This window comes from Tamandua tetradactyla, chromosome 4, assembly GCF_023851605.1.
Source record: "Tamandua tetradactyla isolate mTamTet1 chromosome 4, mTamTet1.pri, whole genome shotgun sequence".
NCBI lineage: Eukaryota > Metazoa > Chordata > Mammalia > Pilosa > Myrmecophagidae > Tamandua > Tamandua tetradactyla.
Window position 1 is genome coordinate 61,995,318 of NC_135330.1, and position 23,279 is coordinate 62,018,596.

Genomic DNA, 23,279 nt, shown 5'->3' on the forward strand with positions numbered 1-23,279 from the left:
ATATTCATCACCATGATCATTTCTTAGAACATTTGCATCAATTCAGAAAAAGAAATAAACAGAAAAAAACTCATGCATACCATATCCCTTACCCATCCCTCACATTGACTGCTAGTATTTTCATCTACCCAATATATTTTAACCTTTGTTTTCCCCATTTTTTTCTGTACCCCTTACCATTCCCTTTCATTGATCACTAGCATTTCAATCTACTAAATTTATTTTAACATTTGTTCCCCCTATTATTTATTAATTTGCTTGGGTAGGCACTGGGAATCAAATCCAGGTCTCCAGCATGGCAGGCGAGAACACTGCCTGCTGAGTCACCGCCCTATTTATTTATTTTTAATCCATATGTTTTACTCTTCTTTTTATACCATAGATAAAAGGAGCATCAGAACAAGGTTTTCACAGTCGCACAGTCACTTTGTGAAAGTTGTATCAATATAATCATCTTAAAGAAACATGGCTACTGGAACACAGCTCTACAGTTTCAGGCACTTCCCTCTAGCCTTTCTAACATACCTTAAACTAAACAGGGGTTATCTATATAATGCATAAGAATAACCTCCAGGATAACCTCTTGATTCTATTTGAAATCTCTCAGCCACTGACACTTTATTTTGTCTCATTTCTCTCTTCCCCCCTCTCAGTCGAGAAGGTTTTCTCAATCCCTTGATGCTGAGTCCCAGCTCACCTTAGGATTCCTGTCCCATGCTGCCAGGGAGGTCTACATCCCTGTGATTCATCCCTTTGCAGGGATAAGTTTCATATGAACAAACCCCAAGATTGAGGGTTTGGCCTATTGATTTTGTTGTCCTCACTGCTTGTGGGAATAACAGGCCTTCTCCAAATGGGAAAGTTGAATTTCCCTCTTTCTTACAATTCCCCCAAGATTTTTGATGACTGATTCAATCTCTTTACTTGTGATTGGTTTGTTGAGATCTTTTGTTTCTTCTGAGTCAGGGTAGCTTGTTTGTGTTTCCAGGAATTTGTCCATTTCATCTAGTTTGTTGGCATATAGTTGTTCATAGTTTCCTCTTATGAATTTAAAATTTCTTCATAATCTGTGGGAATGACCCTCCTCTCATTTCTGATTTTATTTGCATACTCTCTTTTTAATTTTGTTAGCCTTGCTAGTGGCCCATCGATTTTATTGATTTTCTCAAAAAACCAACTTTTTGTTTTATTGATTCTTTCTCTTGTTCTTTTGTTCTTCCATTCATTTAACTCTGCTTTAATCTTTGTTGTTTCTCTTATTGTGTTTGCTTTGGGGTTAGGTTCCTGTTCTTTCTCAAGTTCCTCCACATGACCAGTTAAGTCCTCAATTTTTTTTTTTCACTTGTCGTTTTCTGTTTTTTTTTTTTACATTTTTTTATTAATTAAAAAAAAATTAACTAACACAACATTTAGAAATCATTCCATTCTACATATACAATCAGTAATTATTAATATCATCACATAGATGCATATTCATAATTTCTTAGTACATTTGCATTGATTTAGAAAAAGAAATAGAAAGACAACAGAAAAAAATAAAACGCTAATAGAGAGAAAAAATTTTTTAAAAAATTAAAAAAATTAAAAAAACTATACCTCAGATGCAGCTTCATTCAGTGTTTTAACATAATTACATTACAATTAGGTAGTATTGTGCTGTCCATTTCTGAGGTTTTGTATCCAATCTTGTTGCACAGTCTGTATCCCTTCAGTTCCAATTACACATTATCTTACCCTATTTCTATCTCCTGATGGTCTCTGTTACCAATGACATATTCCAAGTTTATTCTTGAATGTCGGTTCACATCAGTGGGACCATACAGTATTTGTCCTTTAGTTTTTGGCTAGTCTCACTCAGCATAATGTTCTCTAGGTCCATCCATGTTATTACATGCTTCGTAAGTTTATTCTGTCTTAAAGCTGCATAATATTCCATCGTATGTATATACCACAGTTTGTTTAGCCATTCCTCTGTTGATGGATATTTTGGCTGTTTCCGTCTCTTTGCAGTTGTAAATAATGCTGCTGTAAACATTGGTGTGCAAATGTCCGTTTGTTTCTTTGCCCTTAAGTCCTTTGAGTAGATACCTAGCAATGGTATTGCTGGGTCGTATGGCAATTCTATATTCAGCTTTTTGAGGAACCGCCAAACTGCCTTCCACAGTGGTTGCACCATTTGACATTCCCACCAACAGTGGATAAGTGTGCCTCTTTCTCCACATCCTCTCCAGCACTTGTCATTTTCTGTTTTGTTGATAATGGCCATTCTGGTGGGTGTGAGGTGATATCTCATTGTGGTTTTGATTTGCATTTCTCTAATGGCCAGAGACATTGAGCATCTCTTCATGTGCCTTTTGGCCATTTGTATTTCCTCTTCTGAGAGGTGTCTGTTCAAGTCTTTTTCCCATTTTGTAATTGGGTTGGCTGTCTTTTTGTTGTTGAGTTGAACAATCTCTTTATAAATTCTGGATACTAGACCTTTATCTGATATATTGTTTCCAAATATTGTCTCCCATTGTGTAGGCTGTCTTTCTACTTTCTTGATGAAGTTCTTTGATGCACAAAAGTGTTTAATTTTGAGGAGCTCCCATTTATTTATTTCTTTCTTCAGTGCTCTTGCTTTAGGTTTAAGGTCCATAAAACCGCCTCCAGTTGTAAGATTCATAAGATATCTCCCTATATTTTCCTCTAACTGTTTTATGGTCTTAGACCTAATGTTTAGATCTTTGATCCATTTTGAGTTAACTTTTGTATAGGGTGTGAGATACGGGTCTTCTTTCATTCTTTTGCATATGGATATCCAGTTCTCTAGGCACCATTTATTGAAGAGACTGTTCTGTCCCAGGTGAGTTGGCTTGACTGCCTTATCAAAGATCAAATGTCCATAGATGAGAGGGTCTATATCTGAGCACTCTATTTGATTCCATTGGTCGATATATCTATCTTTATGCCAGTTAAGTCCTCAATTTTTACTCTTCTTTTTTAATATAGGCATTTAGGGCAATAAATTTCCCTCTCAGCACGACCTTTGCCATATCTCGTAAGTTCTGATATGTTGTATTCTCATTTTCATTCATCTCCATATAGCTACTGATTTCTCTAGCAATTTCTTCTTTAACCCCCTCATTGTTTAAGAGTGTGTTATTTAATCTCCATATATTTGTGAAAGTTCTTGTTCTTTGGTAATTATTGATTTCTAGCTTCATTCCATTGTGATCAGAGAAAATTTGAATAATTTCGATGCTTTTAAATTTATAAAGACCTGTTTTGTACCCCAGCATATCATCTATCCTGGAGAATGTTCCATGAGCACTAGAGAAGAATTTATATCCTGGTAGTTGGGGGTTTAATGACGTATATATTCTGTTAGGTCTAATTCATTTATCAAATTGTTCAAGTTCTCTATTTCCTTTTTGATCCTCTGTCTGGTTCTGTCTATGAAGAGAGTGGTGCATTGAAGTCTTCTATTATTGTTGAAATATCTACCACTCCCTTCAGTTTTACCATTTTCTGTCTCATGTACTTTGGAGTGCCTTGATCGGGAGCATACATATTTATGATTGTTATTTCTTTTTGGTGAATTGTCCCTTTTATTAATATATAGTGTCCTTTGTTTCTTATGATGTCTTTACATTTAAAGTCTTTTATAAAGGCTGATAAGTTTTCCCCCATTATATCCTAGTAATCTTCCTAGCCCTTTATTCTTCTCTTCTTCTAGAACACCAATGATTCTTGTATTTTTGCACTTTGTTTTGTCCATCATTTCCCTGAGGTTCAATTCAAATTTATCCATCTTTTTCATCATTTGCCCTTTGGTGTATTCAGAATCTGGTTCACTTATTCTTTCTTCTGACTCTTCAGATCTGCTGTTTTGTGTGTCTAGTGTATTTTTTATTTAGTCTTCAGCATCTTTACTCTCTGTGATATCTGCTATTTTTCTATTTATTCTTTCAAGTTCCTGTTTATGCTCTTCTAGTGTCGTCTTGATCTCCTTTATGTCATTAGCAATTCCACTGATTTTATTTAGTAGAGTTATATGGACATTTTTGATTAGTTGCTCCAAAGTCTGTGTCACCTCTAGTGTTTTAATTTGGTCGTTAGTCTGGGCCATTTCTGTCTGCATCTTCATATGGTTAGTGATCTTCTGTTGTCTTTGCAGCGTGTAAATATCTTGATATGATTACTTTGGAAGTTTATTTCCTTCAGTAGTCTAAAGCTTTGTATTTGCAGGATGGGTATGGAGCAGGATATGGGGCATGGGGAGGGACACATTGTGGTTTCAAGTTGCAGCGAGGGTTGGGGGCTCTGTGCTACTGCTTGTGAGCGTGGGGTGGGAGTTGTGGGGTTGTAGAAATGCAGGGTGGGGGCTGTGAGGGCAAGGTATAGCTCAGTCAAGCCTTGGAGCACTAGAGCAGGGTACATGGGGGCACAGAGGTAGGGCGAGACAGAAGGTGGATGGGGGGATGCTGAGTGGATATGCTGGTGCTGGTATGTGGGCAGGATGCGGGTGGGCATGTGGAGAGTGTGGAGCATCTGAGTCGTCGGTGTCAGAGTGTGGGGTACAGGGTACAGAAGTTGGGGCACGGGAAAGGCAGGATGCGGGTGTGTCTTTGTGCAGTGAGAGGGGTCCAGGGGGGCCGGGATGTGGGTGTAGGGGCACATTTGGGCAGGGCCCCGGCCCAGGAGCGAAGGGGGGGTGGGGTAGGGGTGCACGCTTTTGCAGTGCGGAGGCTTTGTGGCACAGAGGTATATGAGCACACCTACTAGGTGTGGGAGAAGGGTGTGCATGTGTGCTGGGCAGGGAGAGGGTTGGGTGTAGGGGTCAAGCTGTCAGTGCACAGACACCTGGGTGCCTGTCCGGGAGGATGCGGCTATGCTGGTGTGTGAGTCTAGGGTCAGAGTTCTGACGTGAGCGCGCACAGAGCTCAGGGACAGTAGGACGGGATTGCGCCTGTATGGACTGTGGGCAGGTCACCGCTTGTCCAGAGCTGAGGTGGCGTGGTGTGAGTGGGCGCATGTGCGTACACACGTCTTGGGGGCCGGATACTGAGGCGCGCATGCGTACCACACAGGGTGTGGCCGGGCAGTGTTGAGTGACTGCTGGGCTGGGTGCGGGTGTAACCGGAGTAAGAAGGTGAGTACCTGCAGCTCAAATGCATAGGTGACTGCCTGCAGGAGGCGGGTAGGGGACAGGGGTCAAGGAGCAGGATGGCGGTATCGAGGTAGGGGTTGAGGGATGGGTGGGGGAGAATGCATTTGTGCGGGAGAGGTGGGTCGGGCTGGGTCAGCCTTGTACGCATGCGTAGGGCAGGGGTGTGGGGGCAGGGGGTGTTTGGAGCACGGTGGGGGGTCCAGGTGACAGGGTTCAGGTGAGTGGGGTGTTGGGGGAGTTGCGCGTCTCTCGGGGTGGGGGTGGGGGCACGACGCCCATGAGGGTAGCGCTTTCAAAGGACGTGGCTTGGCTTACTTCCGGCTTGGCCTACTTCCGCTGCTTGGCCTACTTCCGCTGCTTGGCCTACTTCCGCCGCTTGCCTTACTTGTCCCTGTCTATGCAGTCCTGACGGTTCCGGCTCTCCATTGGAAAGGGGCACATTAGGTTGTTTGCACTAGCTGGATGCTCCTCCTTTCTCTGCATCTCACTTCTGCTTTTTCAACCAGGGCCTCCCTATGTGATGTAGAAGACCCTTCTAGGTCACTTACACCCTGGAATCGCTCTTCTGGTTGTTTTTCTGTCACTTTCTCTAGCTGTTCCTTGGAGCAGGGATGAATTTGACCTATCCTTTCTACCATCTTCCTGGAACTCTCTTTTTTTTTTTTTTCTTTTTCTGAAGTGATGCAAGTGTTCTAAAAAATGACCATAGTGATAAATACACAACTGTGATGTTATTGCTAGCCATTGATTGTACACCATGTATGGACTGTACGTGTGTGAAGATTTGTCAATAAAAATATATATTTTTTAATGTAATGGTTGAAATAAGGAATATTACAGATAGGAGCAAAATGGATATTAATGAGGATTGAATTCTAACTCTAACAAGAAAATCTCCCAAAGAAAAATGATATATAAACGAAAATCTAATCAGTAAGGAGAACAGATTGAGAGGAACTCACATATGAGTAATAGAAGTCTTAGAGAAATAAAAGTGAAGAGGAGGAAATGCTTGAAATAATTGGAAAATAGTTCTCTTTTAGAATTAAAATCCTTAGCGTGCTAACGTTGAGAGATAAGGAAAAACTTACTCCCAGGCATACTACAGTAAGATTTAAGGATATCAAAGAAAAAATTGCATGAGCCGGAGAGAAAAAGGACAGATCACATACAAAGGGGCAAAATTGATGTCATGTTTTTTAATAACAAAACTAAATGCAAGATAAAGAGTGTTTTCAGAATTTTGAAGGGAGAGACCTCATAACCTAGATTTTTTTACCCAACTGCATTAATTCAAATAGGAAGGTAGATAAAAATATTTTCAGACATATGAGGTCTCAGAACTTTGGTATACAAAGACCTACAATGAAGACAGCTCTGAGTGAAGTATTTAGAGATTCAAACCCTAGTTTGAATGGATACCAAGGTGATCGACTTCCTTGGTATCTTTTATCATCTTAAAATAACTCATGGATTAAAAAATTGTTAGGAAACTTAAAAGTCAGGTGTGCTGGTTTGAATCTATTATGTACCCCAGAAAAAGCTGTGTTTTTTTGTTGTTGTTTTGTTTGTTTTAACTTTTTAAATTGTGTAATATAACACATAATGCAAAACAAAGAAAGAAGAAAGCAATAGTTTTTAAAGCACTCTTTGACAAGTAATTATAGGACAGATCCCAGAGTTTGTCATGGGCTACCATACCATCCTCTCAGATTTTTCCCTCTTGCTGCTCCAGAATATAAGAGGCTAGAAGACATAAGTAATTTTTTTTATCATCACAATTGACTTTTTTGTGAAAAATAACATATACAAAAAAGCAATCAATTTCAAAGCACAGCACAACAGTTAATTGTAGAACAGATTTCAGAGTTGGCTATGGGTTACCATGCCACAATTTTAGGTTTTTACTTGTAGCTGCTCTAAGATACTGGAGACCAAAAGAAGTTCAGTTTAATGATTCAGCAACCGTATTCGTTTGTTAAATCCTACCTTCTCTGTATAACTCCACCATCACCTTTGATCCTTCTTTCCCACTCTTTAGGGGTATTTGGGCTATGGCCATTCTAACTTTTTTATGTTGGAAGGGGTTGTCCGTAATATAGGGTAAGGAGATGGAGCTAGCTGATGTCTGGAGAGGCTGGGCCCTCTAGGTTTCAGAACTTAACTGGTCCAGGGACACATCTGGAGGTTGTAGGGTTCTGGAAAGTTATCCTAGTGCATGGAACCTTTGTAGAATTTTGTATGTTGCCCTAGGTGTTCTTTAGGGTTGGCTGGAATGGTCCTGATTGGGGTTTGAGAAAAGCCATGTTGTAATGCTGACCCAGTCTTGTGGGGGCAGCTATTTCTGATTCATTATTGTAGTTTAGAAACTTTAGATTATCTCCATGGAGATGTGACGCACCCAGTTAATTTTTTAATCCATAGGTTTTGTAGTTATGCCTATGTATATCATATTTTCCAAATTTATATTCGAAAGGGTTATGTACCCTAGAAAAGCTACGGTTTCAATCCTAAGTCCATTCTCTTGGAATCAATTGTTAGTTTTAATCCCTATTCAATAATGTAGGTTGGAATCTTTTTATTAGATTATCTCCTTGGAGATGTGGCATACCCAATTGTGGGTATTAACTTTTGATTAGTTGAAGATGTGACTTCACCCATTCCAGGTGGGTCTTGATTAGTTTACTGAAATCCTTTAAAAGAGGAAATGTTTTGGAGCAAGGTTGAGAGCCACCACAGAGAACCAAGAGAGCACACACAGCCAATGACCTTTGGAGATGAAGAAGGAAAATGTGCCTGGGGGAGCTTCATGAAACAAACCTTTAAAAACTAGCAGACATTGCCATGTTTGCCATGTGCCTTCCCAGTTGAGAAGTTCCCAACTCTTCCCAGTTCTTCTCCCAAGAGAAGCCTGAACTTCATCGGCCTTCTTGAACCAAGGTACCTTTTCCTGGCTGCCTTAGTTTGGACATTTCTATAGCCTTTAATTTGAATGTTATCACAGGCTTAGAACTGTAAACTTGCAACTTAATAAATTCCCCCTTTTAAAAGTCTTTCTTTTTCTGGTATATCACATTCCGATAGCTAGCAAACTAGAACAGATTTTGGTATAAGAGAAGTGGGGTGCTGCTGTGGTTTGCAAATACCGAAAATGTTGGAACAGCTTTTTGAATGAGTAAAGGGAAGATTTTGGAGGAATTGTCAGGAGCTTGTTAGAGAAAGCCGAGAATGCTTTGAAGAAACTGTTGATAGAAATGTGGACTCTAAAGATAACTGACAAGGCCCTAGACAGAAATGAGGTTGTGTATTGCAACTGGAATATTGCAAACTAGGGTCATGGGTGTGGGGTATGGGACACAGTGGTCGGGTTGCAGGGGGTTATGGTGTGGGTGTGTCCTTGCACAGGGGACGGTGGTTGTTGATGGGCGAGTGTGTAGGGGTGTGGCACAGGTTGCTAGGGATGTGGGATGTGAGTCTGAGGTGGGTTATGGGTGGGGTGGGGCCCTCTGATGCACATGTGAGTACCTCCCAGGTGTGGAAGCAGGGTGCTTGTGCCTGGAAGTGGGGCATGGGTATGCACATGTGTGGGGCAGAGGGTTGGGGTGCAGGGGTCAAGAGGTCGGTGCACAGATATGTGGGCACCTAGCGGGAAAGATGTGGCAGTATGCATGTGTGGGTCTCGGGACGGGGTCTTAGTGTGCTAATGTGTAGAGCTCAGGGCAGCGTCCTGGGGTTGACCTGCATGGGCTGGGGGCGGATGTGGCCAGATGTGCAGGTTAGCGCTTGCCCAGATCTATGGGGCATGGCCAGGTGTGCAAGTGTGAATGTGTAGATCTGGGAGGGCCGGATGCTGATGTACTGGTGCGCAGTTTTCGGGGGAGGTGGGGTAGGGTTGCAGGACTCTGGACTGGAGTTGGGTGTGGCCCAGGCTGAAGATGAGTGCCCGCAGCCTGGTTGTGCAGGCAGGTACCTGCAGGGGGCAGGGAGGGAAATGTGGAGGTTGAAGTACTGGCGCCGGTGCCTGGGTCTCGGGAGGAGTGGAGCAAAACTGCGCTTGTGCGGGAGAGGTGTCTCAAGGTGGGGCAGTGTGAGCGTGTGCCTGTTAGAGTTGGATAGGGAGGTGTGGGGGTGGGGTGGGACGGGGACGCTTGGAGTGCTGTGGGGTTGGTAGGTGATGGGTTCAGTTGCGTAGGGTGTGGGGGGAGTCGTGGGGCAGGGACAGTGTGAGTGAGGGTAGGGCGTTCAAGGAACGCGGCTTGGCTTACTGCTTTGTCCCCATCTCCCTGTCCGTGTACTCCTGAGGCCTCCAGGCTTCCGTTTTGCAAGGGGTTCATTAGACTGTGTACTAGCTGGACATGCCCTAGCTGCATGTCAGTACTTCAGCTTTCACAACCAGGGCCTCCCTGTGTGGTGTAGAAGACTCTCCTAGGTCACTTATGCTCTGGAATCGCCTTCCCAGTCACCTTCCGGTCACTTATCTAGCTGTTCCTTGGAGCAGGGGTGAACTCGACCTAATCCTATTCCGCCATCTTCCTGAAACTCGATCAACAGTGAGTTATTGATGGGTGCTAAGCCCTTCCTCCTTTTTAGTGCAATTTTTTTTTAATGACTATATGCTCTCATTTATATGAAATACATATAGTAAGCAGAACTTACAGTGGCCTTGGTGGTGAGGAGGGGTATTGGGTTTGGCAAAAGGGGAGTTATTGCTTAATAGGTACAGTTTCTGTTTGAGATGATGAAAAAGTTGAGGGACGGATGCTAGTGATGGTGGCTGGCACAATATTGTGAATAGAATTAATGCCACTGAATTGTACACTTGAAAGTGGTAAAAATGAGAAATTTTGAGTTGTGTATTTGGTGTTACAACAAACAGTATAAAAAAAGATGAAAGTGTGAAAACAGTTCTATCTTTAATTTTCCACCTCTCTTCCCAAGAGGTAACTAGTGTGAGATGGAGGAGGTATAACTGAGAAATTAGGATTTACCGAATGACTGTGACTACTGCCTCTTTAGATATTTCTTTTTAGTGTTTAGTATTTTAGAATAACCAGATGGAAATACTTGAAGTTGTTGAACTGTAATCCAGTATCTCTGACCTTTGATAATGATTCTATAACTATATTGAAGAAAAAAAGTCAGTTGCCCGTGTTTGTATGGATTTACTTCTGTATGCTTTGTTCTGTTAACTAACACTGTCTTAGTTAACTCTATTGTAAGTCTTAAAATTGGTACCATACAATACTAGTGGTTAGTAAGAGGGAGGGGTAAGGGGTATGGGATGTTGGGGGTTTTCTTTTTTATTTTTATTTCTTTTTCTGGAGTAATGCTAATGTTCTAAAAATGATCAGGTGATGAATGCACAACATGTGAACCATTGATTCTGTCCTTTGGATGGATTGTATGGTTTGTGAATGTATCTGAATAAAATTACATTTATGAAAAAGAAAACTAATGTTATCAGTTTCTTGAGCATCTTTGGAGACAAATTATAGGCCTAAACAGGTCTCTGAATTTGTGTCCATTCCCCACATAAATGATAGCACATTCTATATATAGAAAATAACTTTTCGGGAGACTTCCTGAGTTAGTGTAGTATATCTCCATCTTTATTGTAGTTATTCAATCCAGTGTTGAAAAAGTATAGGTCTGTTACTTTGTAGAATTTCACTCAGTTTTGCTCACCTGGTGTTTTCTTATGATTAAATTAAACATGTGCACTTTTGGCAGTAGTACCATAGAAAGAATGTTGTGTCTTTCTTAGATGCTTCATTGCCTCATATAGGAGGCACCTCACGTAAGTCGTGTTATTGTTGATAAAGCAAATTTTGAGCGCTGAGTTAAGGTGGAGTTCATTGGGTTTTTCCAATAGAAATTTATCAATTTTCCTTTTGTAATTAGTAAGTAATCCATGGGTAGATTCTTTGAGACAATACGTATCTAGTTCTTTATAAAACATTCATTTCAAGAGTTTTACATCCACTGATGATTTTTTTATTAATTAAAAAAAATTAACTAACACAACATTTAGAAATCATTCCATTCTACATATGCAATCAGTAATTCTTAATATCATCACATAGATGTATGATCATCATTTCTTAGTACATGTGCATCGATTTAGAAAAAGAAATAGCAAGACAACAGAAAAAGAAATAAAATGATAATATAGAGAAAAAATAAAAATAAAAATAAAAAATACAAAAATATATAGGAAAAAAACAACTATAGCTCAGATGCAGCTTCATTCAGTGTTTTAACATAATTACATTACAATTAGGTAGTATTGTGCTGTCCTTTTTTTTTTTTTTTTTTTAGAAATCATACCATTCTACATATGCAATCAGTAATTCTTAACATCATCACATAGATGCATGATCATCGTTTCTTAGTACATTTGCATCGGTTTAGAAGAACTAGCAATACAACCGAAAAAGATATAGAATTTAATATAGAGAAAAAAAATAAAAGTAATAATAGTAAGAACAAAACAAAACAAAAACCTATAGCTCGGATGCAGCTTCATTCAGTGTTTTAACATGATTACTTTACAATTAGGTATTATTGTGCTGTCCATTTTTGAGTTTTTGTATCTAGTCCTATTGCACAGTCTGTATCCCATCAGCTCCAATTACCCATTATCTTACCCTGTTTCTAACTCCTGCTGAACTCTGTTACCAATGACATATTCCAAGTTTATTCTCGAGTGTCGATTCACATCATTGGGACCATACAGTATTTGTCTTTCAGTTTTTGGCTAGACTCACTCAGCATAATGTTCTCTAGGTCCATCCATGTTATTACATGCTTCATAAGTTTATCCTGCCTTAAAGCTGCATAATATTCCATCGTATGTATATACCACAGTTTGTTTAGCCACTCGTCTGTTGATGGACATTTTGGCTGTTTCCATCTCTTTGCAATTGTAAATAACGCTGCTATAAACATTGGTGTGCAAATGTCCGTTTGAGTTTTTGCCCTTAATTCCTTTGAGTAGATTCCCAGCAATGGTATTGCTGGGTCGTATGGCAATTCTATATTCAGCTTTTTGAGGAACCGCCAAACTGCCTTCCACAGTGGTTGCACCCTTTGACATTCCCATCAACAGTGGATAAGTGTGCCTCTTTCACCGCATCCTCTCCAGCACTTGTCATTTTCTGTTTTGTTGATAATGGCCATTCTGGTGGGTGTGAGATGATATCTCATTGTGGTTTTGATTTGCATTTCTCTAATGGCCAGGGACATTGAGCATCTCTTCATGTGCCTCTTGGCCATCCTTATTTCCTCTTCTGGTAGGTGTCTGTTCAAGTCTTTTCCCCATTTTGTAATTGGGTTGGCTGTCTTTTTGTTGTTGAGTTGAACAATCTCTTTATAAATTCTGGATACTAGACCTTTATCTGATATGTCATTTCCAAATGTTATCTCCCATTGTGTAGGCTGTCTTTCTACTTTCTTGATGAAGTTCTTTGATGCACAAAAGTGTTTAATTTTGAGGAGCTCCCATTTATTTATTTTTTTCTTCAGTGCTCTTGCTTTAGGTTTAAGGTCCATAAAACTGCCTCCAGTTGTAAGATTCATAAGATATCTCCCTACATTTTCCTCTAACTGTTTTATGGTCTTAGACCTAATGTTTAGATCTTTGATCCATTTTGAGTTAATTTTTGTATAAGGTGTGAGATACAGGTCTTCTTTCATTCTTTTACATATGGATATCCAGTTCTCTAGGCACCATTTATTGAAGAGACTGTTCTGTCCCAGGTGAGTTGGCTTGACTGCCTTATCAAAGATCAAATGTCCATAGATGAGAGGGTCTATATCTGAGCACTCTATTCGATTCCATTGGTCGATATATCTATCTTTATGCCAATACCATGCTGTTTTGACCACTGTGGCTTCATAATATGCCTTGAAGTCTGGCATCGCTAGACCTCCAGCTTCGTTTTTTTTCCTCAAGATGTTTTTAGCAATTTGGGGCACCCTGCCCTTCCAGATTAATTTGCTTATTGGTTTTTCTAATTCTGAAAAATAAGTTGTTGGGATTTTGATTGGTATTGCATTGAATCTGTAAATCAATTTAGGTAGGATTGACATCTTAACTATATTTAGTCTTCCAATCCATGAACACGGTATGCCCTTCCATCTATTTAGGTCTTCTGTGATTTCTTTTAGCAGTTTTTTGTAGTTTTCTTTATATAGGTTTTTTGTCTCTTTAGTTAAATTTATTCCTAGGTATTTTATTCTTTTAGTTGCAGTTGTAAATGGGATTCGTTTCTTGATTTCCCCCTCCGCTTGTTCATTGCTAGTGTATAGAAATGCTACAGATTTTTGACCACTGATGACTTTTGTCTGAACCATTTATTACTGTGATGATTAAAAGTGATATGTATTAGTTTTATTTTCACTGTCCTCAAATTCTGCTGAACTCTAGATCCAGACTGGGTGAGCTGCGCTGTGGAGTGCCTCTTGGACCTGTCTCTGCCTCCTGAAGTCTTGCTTACCATTTCCAGAATGCTCAATTTGCAGTCTTAGAGAACAAGTAGATTCCTTGAACTCTCTCTTCTCAGAAATATTGTGTCTTGTCTTGTGTTTATTCTAGGAGCTTGCCAGGGTCTCTTTTTCCTTGGATGTGGAATCTGAATCTTTGGGTTTGAAACTGAATTTGAACTATTGACTCCAGTTTCCTTAGCACGTCATTCTCTGGAATCAATCCCAGGGTAAGGGTTTTTCTTGAATGCTTTGAAGAGAGTGCATAATTGGAAAGAGGTATAGGAGGTACGGCACCATCTGGATTCTTTCACCTGAATCTCTGCAAGGGAATCTTTTTTTTTTTTTTAATTTATTAAGTTTTCATTATTTTTTAATTTTAAAAAAAAATGACAACAAATGCAAACATTCTTAGCTTTTGATCATTCCGTTCTACATATATAATCAGTAATTCACAATATCATACAGTTGCATGTTCATCATCATGATCGTTTCTTAGAACATTTGCATCGATTCACAAAAAGAAATAAAAAGAAAAAAATTCATATATACCATACCCCTTACCCTTCCCTTTCATGTATACTAGCATTTCAATCTACAAAGTTTATTTTAACATTTGTTCCCCTTGTTATTTATTTTTATTCCATATATTTTACTTGTCTCTTGATAAGGTAGATAAAAGCATTAGACACAAGGTTTTCACAGTCACACAGACACATTGTGAAAGCTATATCATTATACAATCATCTTCAAGAGACATGGCGACTGGAACACAGCTCTACATTTTCAGGCAGTTCCCTCCAGCCTCTCCATTACATCTTGGCTAACAAGGTGATATCTATTTAATGCATAAGAATAACCTCCAGGATAACTTGTCGATTCTGTTTGGAATCTCTCAGCCATTTACACATTATTTTGTCTCATTTCACTCTTCCCCTTTTAGTCAAGAAGGTTTTCTCAATCCCTTGATGCTGAGTCTCAGCTCATTCTAGGATTCTGTCCCACGTTGCCAGGAAGGTCCACACCTCTGGGAGTCATTTCCCATGTAGAGAGGGGGAGGGTGGTAAGTTTGCTTGTCGTGTTGGCTGAAGAGAGAGTCCACATCTGAGCAACAAAAGAGGTTCTCTTGGGGGGTGACTCTGAGGCCTAATTTTAAGTAGGCTTGACTTAGCCTTTGTGGGGTTAAGTTTCATGTGAACAAACCCCAAGATTGGGGGCTCAGTCTATTGCTTTGGTTGTCCACTGCTTGTGAGAATATCAAGAATTCTCCACTTGGAAAAGTTGAATCTTTCCCTTCTCACCATTCCCCCAATGGGACTTTGCAAATAATTTTTTATTCATTGTTCAAATCACTCTGGGATTTATTAGGGTATCACTCTGGACAAACCTAATAAAATCTTATGCCCTACTCAAGGTTCCATACACTTATGGTGTTCAGTTAAGCTGTCCACATCCACATAAGTTATATTAGGAACTGCGCTAGTCAAAATATAAATTTTGTACCAAATAAACATTTTTACTTTAGTCTCACACATAAGTTAAAAATTTAAAATATTTGTTACCATCTATTTTTAGCACCCTGCAGTATTGACATTTTTTTGTTCTTCCTCATGCAAGAACATTTTAAAATTTGTACATTTAGTCACTATCATTATACACTGTAGGCATTCCTAGATTATACCATGTCAGTCTTTATCGTCATTCTTTCTGATTTCATTTGTGCCCCCAGCCCTCCTCCCTCTGTCATTCTCACATTCTCACATTCAGCTACATTCACTGTTCTAACATAATTGTATTACAGTTAGGTAGTATTGTGCTATCCATTTCTGAGTTTTTATAGTCAGTTCTGTTGCACAGTCTATATCCCTTCAGCTCCAGTTACCCGATATCTTACCGTGTTTCTATCTCCTGATGGTCTCTGTTACCAGAGAAATTCTCCAAGTTTATTCACTTATGTCAGTTCATATCAGTGAGACCATACAATATTTGTCCTTTTGTTTCTGGCTAATATCACTCAGCATAATGTCCTTAAGGTCCATCCATGTTGTTACATACTTCATAACTTTATTCTGTCTTAGAGCTGCAATTTCCATCGCATGTATATACCACAACTTGTTTAGCCACTCATCTGTTGATGGACATTTTGGCTGTTTCCATCTCTTGGTAATTGTAAATAATGCTGCTATAACCATTGTGTCCTTTTGTGTCCTTGCCCTCCTGTCCTCTGAGTAGACACCTAGCAATGGTGTTGCCGGGTCATGTGGCAATTCTATACTTAGCTTCCTGAGGACCCACCAAACTTCCTTCCACAGTGGTTGTACCATTTGACATTCCCACCAGCAGTGGATAAGTGTGCCTCTTTCTCTACATCCTCTCCAGCACTTATTGTTTTCTGTTTTGTTGATAATGGCCATTCTGGTGGGTGTGAGATGATATCTCATTGTGGCTTTGATTTGCATTTCCATAATAGCCAGGGAAGTTGAGCATCTTTTCATGTGCTTTTTGGCTATTTGTATTTCCTCTTCTGCGAAGTGTCTCTTTGCCCATTTTGTAATTGGGTTGTCTGTCTTTTTGTTGGGTAACTGTCTTTTAAGTGACTATCCTTGTTCTTAGGAAGCGTACATGAAAGCATTATGTGTTTAAGGAGTATGATGTATACAACCTGTTTTGGTTTGTTAAAGCTGGTGGAATGCAATATACAAGAAAGGAACAACTTTTAAAAGGGTAATTTATTACAGTTCTAAGGCTATAAAAATGTCCAAACTAAGGCATCCTGGGAAAGATACCTTGATTCAAGAAAGGCCAATGGGTCTGGACCATCTTTGTCAGCTGGGAAGGCACATGGCCATGTCTGCTAGCTTTCTCTCCTGGCTTCTTCATACGGCTTCCCCAGGGGCGTTTTCTTTCTGCATCTACAAAGGTGGCTGTGTGGGGTCTGGGTTCTGAAGCTTTTTCCAAAATGGTTCCCTCTTAAGGAACTCCAGTAAGCAACCTCACCTTGAATGGGGGGAGGCACATCTCCATAGAAACCACCTAATCCAAACATCCCACCCACAGTTGGGTGGGTCAAATTGCCATGGAAACAACTTAATCCTACCCAAGAGTATTGAATGAGGATTAAAGAACATTCCTTTTCTGGGGTACATAACAGTTTCAAACCAATGCAAACCTACTCTCAAGTATTTAGAAAATGGGCAGATGGATAGGTAGATAGATGTATAGATAGAATGATATGGCAAATGTGGCAGTGTTGAAATTTGTAGATCTGGATATCTGGGTTAGTGGAGTGGTATATGTTGGAGGTCTCAGTATAAGTTTTATGCTATTTTTGCAACTGTTCTGAAAGTTTGAAACTATTTCAAAATAAAAAATTTAAGGCAAAACATCAATTAGAAAAATGTGCAAAAAATTACACCATCTATTTCACAGAAGAGTAAGCACATATGGCCGATGAGCATATGAAGAGATGTTCAACATTAATAGCAAGCAGAGAAATATAAATCAAGCCCATAACTATTTTTTTCATATGAAAAGTATTTACTGATTGCCTGCACTGAGCCAAATCTTACAGAAGAAACTGGGCATACAATGTTAAACATTTCAAAAATGGCCTAGTCCATCAGAAAGATTAGAGTCTGTTGGGAGAAAAAGATAATAAGTAATTCAACAAATAAATATAAAATAACACTTGAAGAAGTGTACAAGGAACTAAGAATAGCCAAGCAAACTAATTTTAAAATAGACTTCTAAGAAGGCCACCCTAAGAGGGTGACATTTAAACTAAAAAGTGAAGGATAAAGTGTAGTTTCTGTGCAGAGATAAAATTCAGGGGAGAATAGAGCCCTGGAAAGTACACCTATAGAAGATCTGGTTTTAAGGGGGTACACACTCAAAGTGTTTGATATCCTGTGGAGCAATGTTGCAGAGGGACACATTGAAATACAACTTTAGGTTTTTAATAAACAGGCCTAAACATGAAATCCTTGGTATAAAGAGTCAAGAAAGTGTTTTGCTGTAGAGGGTGGCTGGAAATTAGATTTACTTAAAGAAGTACCAGAATCTGCTTTCAAGGGTCCATAAGAGTATATGCCTAGCTACGTGAAGCCCATAACTATTTGATTGGCAAAAATTATGAAGTCTCAATGACACTAAATATGGAAGAGGTGGTGGATCCACAAAATCTCTCATATATTACTGATGGGGTTATAATTTAACACAAAAACTATTAAAGATATTTTGGGGTCAGATCCTAAAGTTGGGCATTTACTTATTGTTATGGCTCAGCAGTTTCATTTGTAGGTATGCGAAAGAGATACTTTTGCACATGTACAACAGGAATGTTACAGGACTGTACAGGAATGTTAATAGCAGTACTATTCATAATAGTAAAAACCTAGAAAAAACTTACATTTCTATCATGACAAAAGTAAATGAATAAGCTATAGTTGTAATCACTGGAATATTATGTGACAGTCAAAATTAATGAAAAATAAACTAAAGTAGGAATGACTCTATTTTAGTGAAACAAAAATCCCCCAAATTATATATAACGTCTGCTTTTTAACATTAAAATAACTAAACTAAAAATATGTACTTTTTGGAACAAATTTTGATGCAATGAAATGCATATAAGGAACACAGAATGAATCACAGGATTTAAGGTGATTGTGGGCAGTGGAATGAAATGGGAGGACATTATGTTTATTGTCAAAATCTTGGTTTGTGGATATTTATTGCGTTGTTAAGTAAGTGGGGATTTGGGAGTTCCTATGAGTTTGAATTTGACTCCACAATTTACTAATTTGTGTACTCTTGGGCAGATAACTTCTCTACGCTTTTCTAGCCTCATTTGTAAAATAAGGATAATAATAGAACCTGTATCATTGAGTTAAGGGTTAAATGGGTTAATGTAGGCACCTGGGCACCGACTATATGCGTTTGCCATTTGCTATGTAATAAACCACCCAAAAAACCTAGTAACTTCAAACAATAGCTATTTATTATTTCTCAAGAATCTGTGGGCTCAGTTGGATGATTCTTCCAGTGGTCTCACTTGGAGGTTCTGTCATACAGCTGGAGTCAGGTTGTAGCTGGGACTGGACTGTCCTAAGATGTCTGGTGCTTTGGAGGTTATAGCTGGAAGGCCAGGTTTAGCTGGAAATTCTGGCCTTCTCCATTTCCACGTGACCTCTCCATGTTTGGGTAACCATATTTAAGGACTTCCTAAAGCACAGAAAGTGAAGCTACCAGGTGTGGAATTTGCACATTATCATTTTTCCTGTACTCGCACATTATCATTTTTCCTACACTCGTATGATTAAAGTAAGCCACAAGGCCATTTGGGAGGTATGGTTCGTTGGGGTCCAGTTTTGGAAACTATTCATATTACTACTATTACTATTATAATGATGATTTTTATTTCTATTCTCCAGGCCACTCTACCATGTATATAGTTGTCAGCTTCAGGCAGTGAGGTTATACTCATTTTCAAAGCGGTTACAAATTTCTATCAACTTGAAGCTTGGATTTCCCATAATAAGTAATTGAAATGTGTAGTGTTGTTTTGTAATCAGGTGTGGAGAAAACTAAAGCCGGAAAGAGGATAGAGAATACTGGGGCTGCAGTTTTAAAATGGGTGGTTGTGGACAGCCGCACTGATGACATGTGAGCAAAGACTAAAGGAAGATAGGGATTAGAGGGGTAAAAGTGAAAGCAAGAAAACCATTAGGATGATAATACAATAATCTGAGTATGAGATCAGGTGGCTTGAATTAGCATAATAGTACAGGAAGTGGTGAGAAATGGTTGGATGTTGAATATATTTTGAAGATAAAGCTTCAAAACTAGTTTATGGATATGGAGTGTGAGGGGAAGAGGAGTCAATGGCTCCCAGGTTACTGTCATGAGCTGCTGAAGGATGGAGTTGCAATATCTTGAGATGGGAAATACTATACAGATAAGTTGTCTAGTTTAGGAGATAAGTATTGGTTTTATGTTTGTAAGGCTTGAAGTATCAATTAGAGTATAAGTTACGCTTGTGTCCTATTATATTTCCCATTTCATAGCAAGGGAAGCTGATGGAGGAGAGAGGGAGAAATTTATGCTTTGTTACAGTTAATACCTCTCCTGAGAAGGATGAGGAACCTTGTTAGCTTCCACGTCAGCTTATCTTTTTGTTGGGTTTCTACATTCCTTTCATAAATGTTATACATAAATTTCACTTATTGATTTTCGTCCTTTTACTAGAAAAAGGTCTGAAGGTAAACTTAAGTTATTACAAAATTTATTTCTCTTCTCTACACTTTCTTTGGTTTGTTTATTTTTTAAGGAGGAAAAGTAAAGGTGAAAAAATGTAGTTAAACCTTACTCCGTATTTCAATTCGTCTTTATATATGGTGATATATATCCATCTTGGTTGGGTGTCAGGTTGCTATGCAGCTTTTGGTTTGGCACCATTTTGGCTGGTTTAGCTGATACTGAAAGTTTTGATTGTCACTTTCCTGTGGCTCCTTGTCGAGACATGTTTAAACATGTTATAGAGGTTTTCCTTGAAGTGTTCTTGGAACCTTAAATCTGTTATCTTGGTAATTCCTCCAGCCCTGCTTCTGTGTTCCAGAAGCCATTCTTGAACACAGTCTGAGAGGAGGAAATACTGAAGAACTCTCTGATCTTCACTGGGAAATAATGATTATAAATTTGACTTTCAGCTAAAATAATTTACTTGGTCATGTCACTGTGGAGATTAGAGCATGCCCGAGCCTGTTTCTAGTTCAGACTTTACCTGAGGGAAGCATAGATGATTCTTACTCTTAATGCATCTTCTCAGTTTTTTATAGGGTCTAAGCTAGAAAGTGATCCAGAAGGTAACAAGAACCTCACCATGGGTCTACTGTGTTTGTGTAGGGTGCTCTTATATATGTGCCTCTTTTACTTAGGCTGGCTGCTTTTGTGTAAATGCTAGAGACACTTTTCTACTTTAGAATATATTTTATTAATTTCTTCCTTTTAGTTTTATCAACAGACTACAATTTCTTCACTGCCAAAATGACATCCTTTTCCACCTCTGCCCAGTGTTCAACATCTGATCGTGCTTGCAGGATCTCTCCAGAACAAATCAATCAGGTAAATCATTTTTAATATTCTTATTTTTCTTTAGATTAAAAAAAATCGAATTAGGGCATGCAGCTGACTTGACTGACTATTGGATTTTATCAGACCGAAAGTGATTATTTTTTTAAATGTCGTATTATGGAAACTGGTGAACAGTACCAACACCCATAAATTTAAATTGATCATTGACTCAATAAATACTTGGAGACGACAGATTTCTCAAGACAGCGTATTTTGAAAACTATTTTAAAGTACAGGGGCTTGTGGAAAATTTGGATGCTTGTTTTCTGTCTCCTTATCTTATTTTAACCAGTTTGCTTTCTTAAAAAGTTTTTTTTCTATGCAGATCAATTTTAAATTGAGATAAAGCAAAATTCAAATTGTATAATTATTTTTCTATAGATAAAGACTTCTTTGACTATCTCTTCCCTTTCTCCCCCAAAGGCCTCTTCTAGACTTTTTCCTCTAATATTTCTTTCTCCCCGTTTCCCCCTCTGCTCCCCTCTTCCCACTCCTCCCCCTCCCTCCCCCATATATTTGTTACATGTAAATATATAGTATATATGTTACGTATAATTGTATAACTTCATTTTATGTTTTCATGAACATTTCACAGTATATAGTATTATGTGCCTTAATGTACAGTAACAGTAGAATTTGGATTTGGTAGGAAAAATGTGGCTTATATAATAGATGCTTTTGACAAAATTGGCCATTTCTGTGGAAGTTAACAAGTGATGATCTCTCAAACCTTGTATAAAAACAGACTTCAGGTAGATTAAAGATTTCAGTGTAAACAGTGAAATAAAAAAATCTTAAAAAGAAGATTTAGGAAGTATTTGTAAAACCTTAGAATGAAGAAAGCCTTAAACAAGATATAACTGAGGAGACTGTAAGAGGAAGAGAGAAACAAATTTGACCTTATAAAAATTTAAAAGCAAAATTATATTGCTAGAGACAGACTCAAGAATCAGTCAGGTGATAGCACATAAAGAACTTCCACAGACGTAACTATGAATTAGTAAGGAAAAGACAAAACAGCCTTATTGAAAATGGCTAAAAGTCTTCAAACTGCAGTTCATGAAAGAAAAAATGGAGAAGTACATTGGGCATATTTATTGATATAGTGCCTCGTCATAGCATAATCAGGAAATTGTTGAATTTTTGGTATGTTCTGTAGGAATATGAGTTGTTTCTAAAAAAATTAGAATGGTTTAACTATTCTCCATATAATAAACAATTCAAGATTTTTCATTGATTTAGTTCAGTTATGTAGGAACTGGACATTTTGCCACAAGAAAAAAAGTTGCCTATTGAAAAGTAAGCATACAAAACCTCTATGGAGGCTATTTGAAAAACAGTTGAGAACAATTCTGTGTTGTAACATGAGAAGCAACACATAATGCATTAATAGTTGTTTTTGTAAGTCCAGTTTTCAGGAAACATTGTACCTAAATTTTAAAAAAAAGAAAAGGAAAACATTTTCTCTTAACTGTATAGTTAATTATAAATAGTAATATAACTGGCTGTTTTTGTTGGAGTGGGGGAGATGATTAATAAACTGTACTTAAAATAACTGTTCAATAGCAGTGCAATAACAGAAACACTTAAACAGTGCTTGTTATGTGCTAGGCCTTTTTCTAAGCAATATACGTATGTAAACTCATTCATTCTTGAGAGGAGGAAATTGAGGTACAGATAAGTTATTTGCCGAGAGGCACACGGTTAATCAATGGTAAGGCCTGTATTCAATCCCAGGCAGTTTGGCTCTAAACTCTATGTTCTTAACACAGCTCCTTGTTATATGAAATTTATACTAAAATGTCTAAGAAGATGTATACAGAGAAGTTAGGGTTTAACAAATGAATATGATTGCTGAACCAGTATACTGATGTTTCTTTTAGTCTCCAGTATCTTAGTAAACCTAAAATTGTGGAATTGTAACCCATACCAAACTCTGAAATCTGTTCTACAACTAATTGCTGTGCTGTACTTTTAAATTTATGGCTTTTTTGTATGTTATTTTTCAAAAAAAAGAAAAGTCGATAGTGATGATAAGGAAATATTTATTCCTTCTCACCTCTAGAGTTTTGGAGCAACTAGAAGGAAAAAATCTTAGATGATGGAATGGTAACCTATGACAGACTCTGAGATCTGTCCTGTAACTACTTTTTGAAGAGTGCTTTGAAAATTATTGCTTTTTTCTTTCTTTGCTTTGTATATATGTTATACAGTAAAAAAGTTTTTAAAAAATGTCTTAGAAGGTGGCTTACAAAACAAATGCTGTCTTATGTAAATGTGATTTTTCAGGAAGGCAACAAATAGTCTGAACATCTGTAAAGTTATTATCATTTATTTATTTTACTTGAGCAGGCACCGGGAAATGAACCTGGGTCTCTGGAATGGCAGGTGAGAATTCTGCCTGCTGAGTCACTGTTGCACCCCCTGTGAAGTTATTTTATGCTTTGGATGATTGTGCATTATTACATGATAAATATCTTCCAGGGCTTGTGAAAAAAATATTTAAGGAGGT

At 38.4% G+C, this 23,279-nt stretch overlaps 1 protein-coding gene across 5 annotated transcripts in view; it reads left to right on the forward strand.

Moving 5' to 3' along the window:
* Positions 1 to 23,279, forward strand: part of MDM4 (MDM4 regulator of p53) — a 56,994-nt gene that overhangs the window by 12,741 nt on the left and 20,974 nt on the right. For all 5 annotated transcript variants that reach the window (XR_013174252.1, XR_013174251.1, XR_013174253.1 and 2 more), the window contains exon 2: positions 20,646 to 20,758. Coding sequence is in view for 2 of the 5 variants with exons in the window: in XM_077157520.1 (XP_077013635.1) it covers positions 20,681 to 20,758 (78 nt within the window). In the remaining 3 variants the exon portion in view is untranslated. The remainder of the gene's footprint in view (positions 1 to 20,645; positions 20,759 to 23,279) is intronic.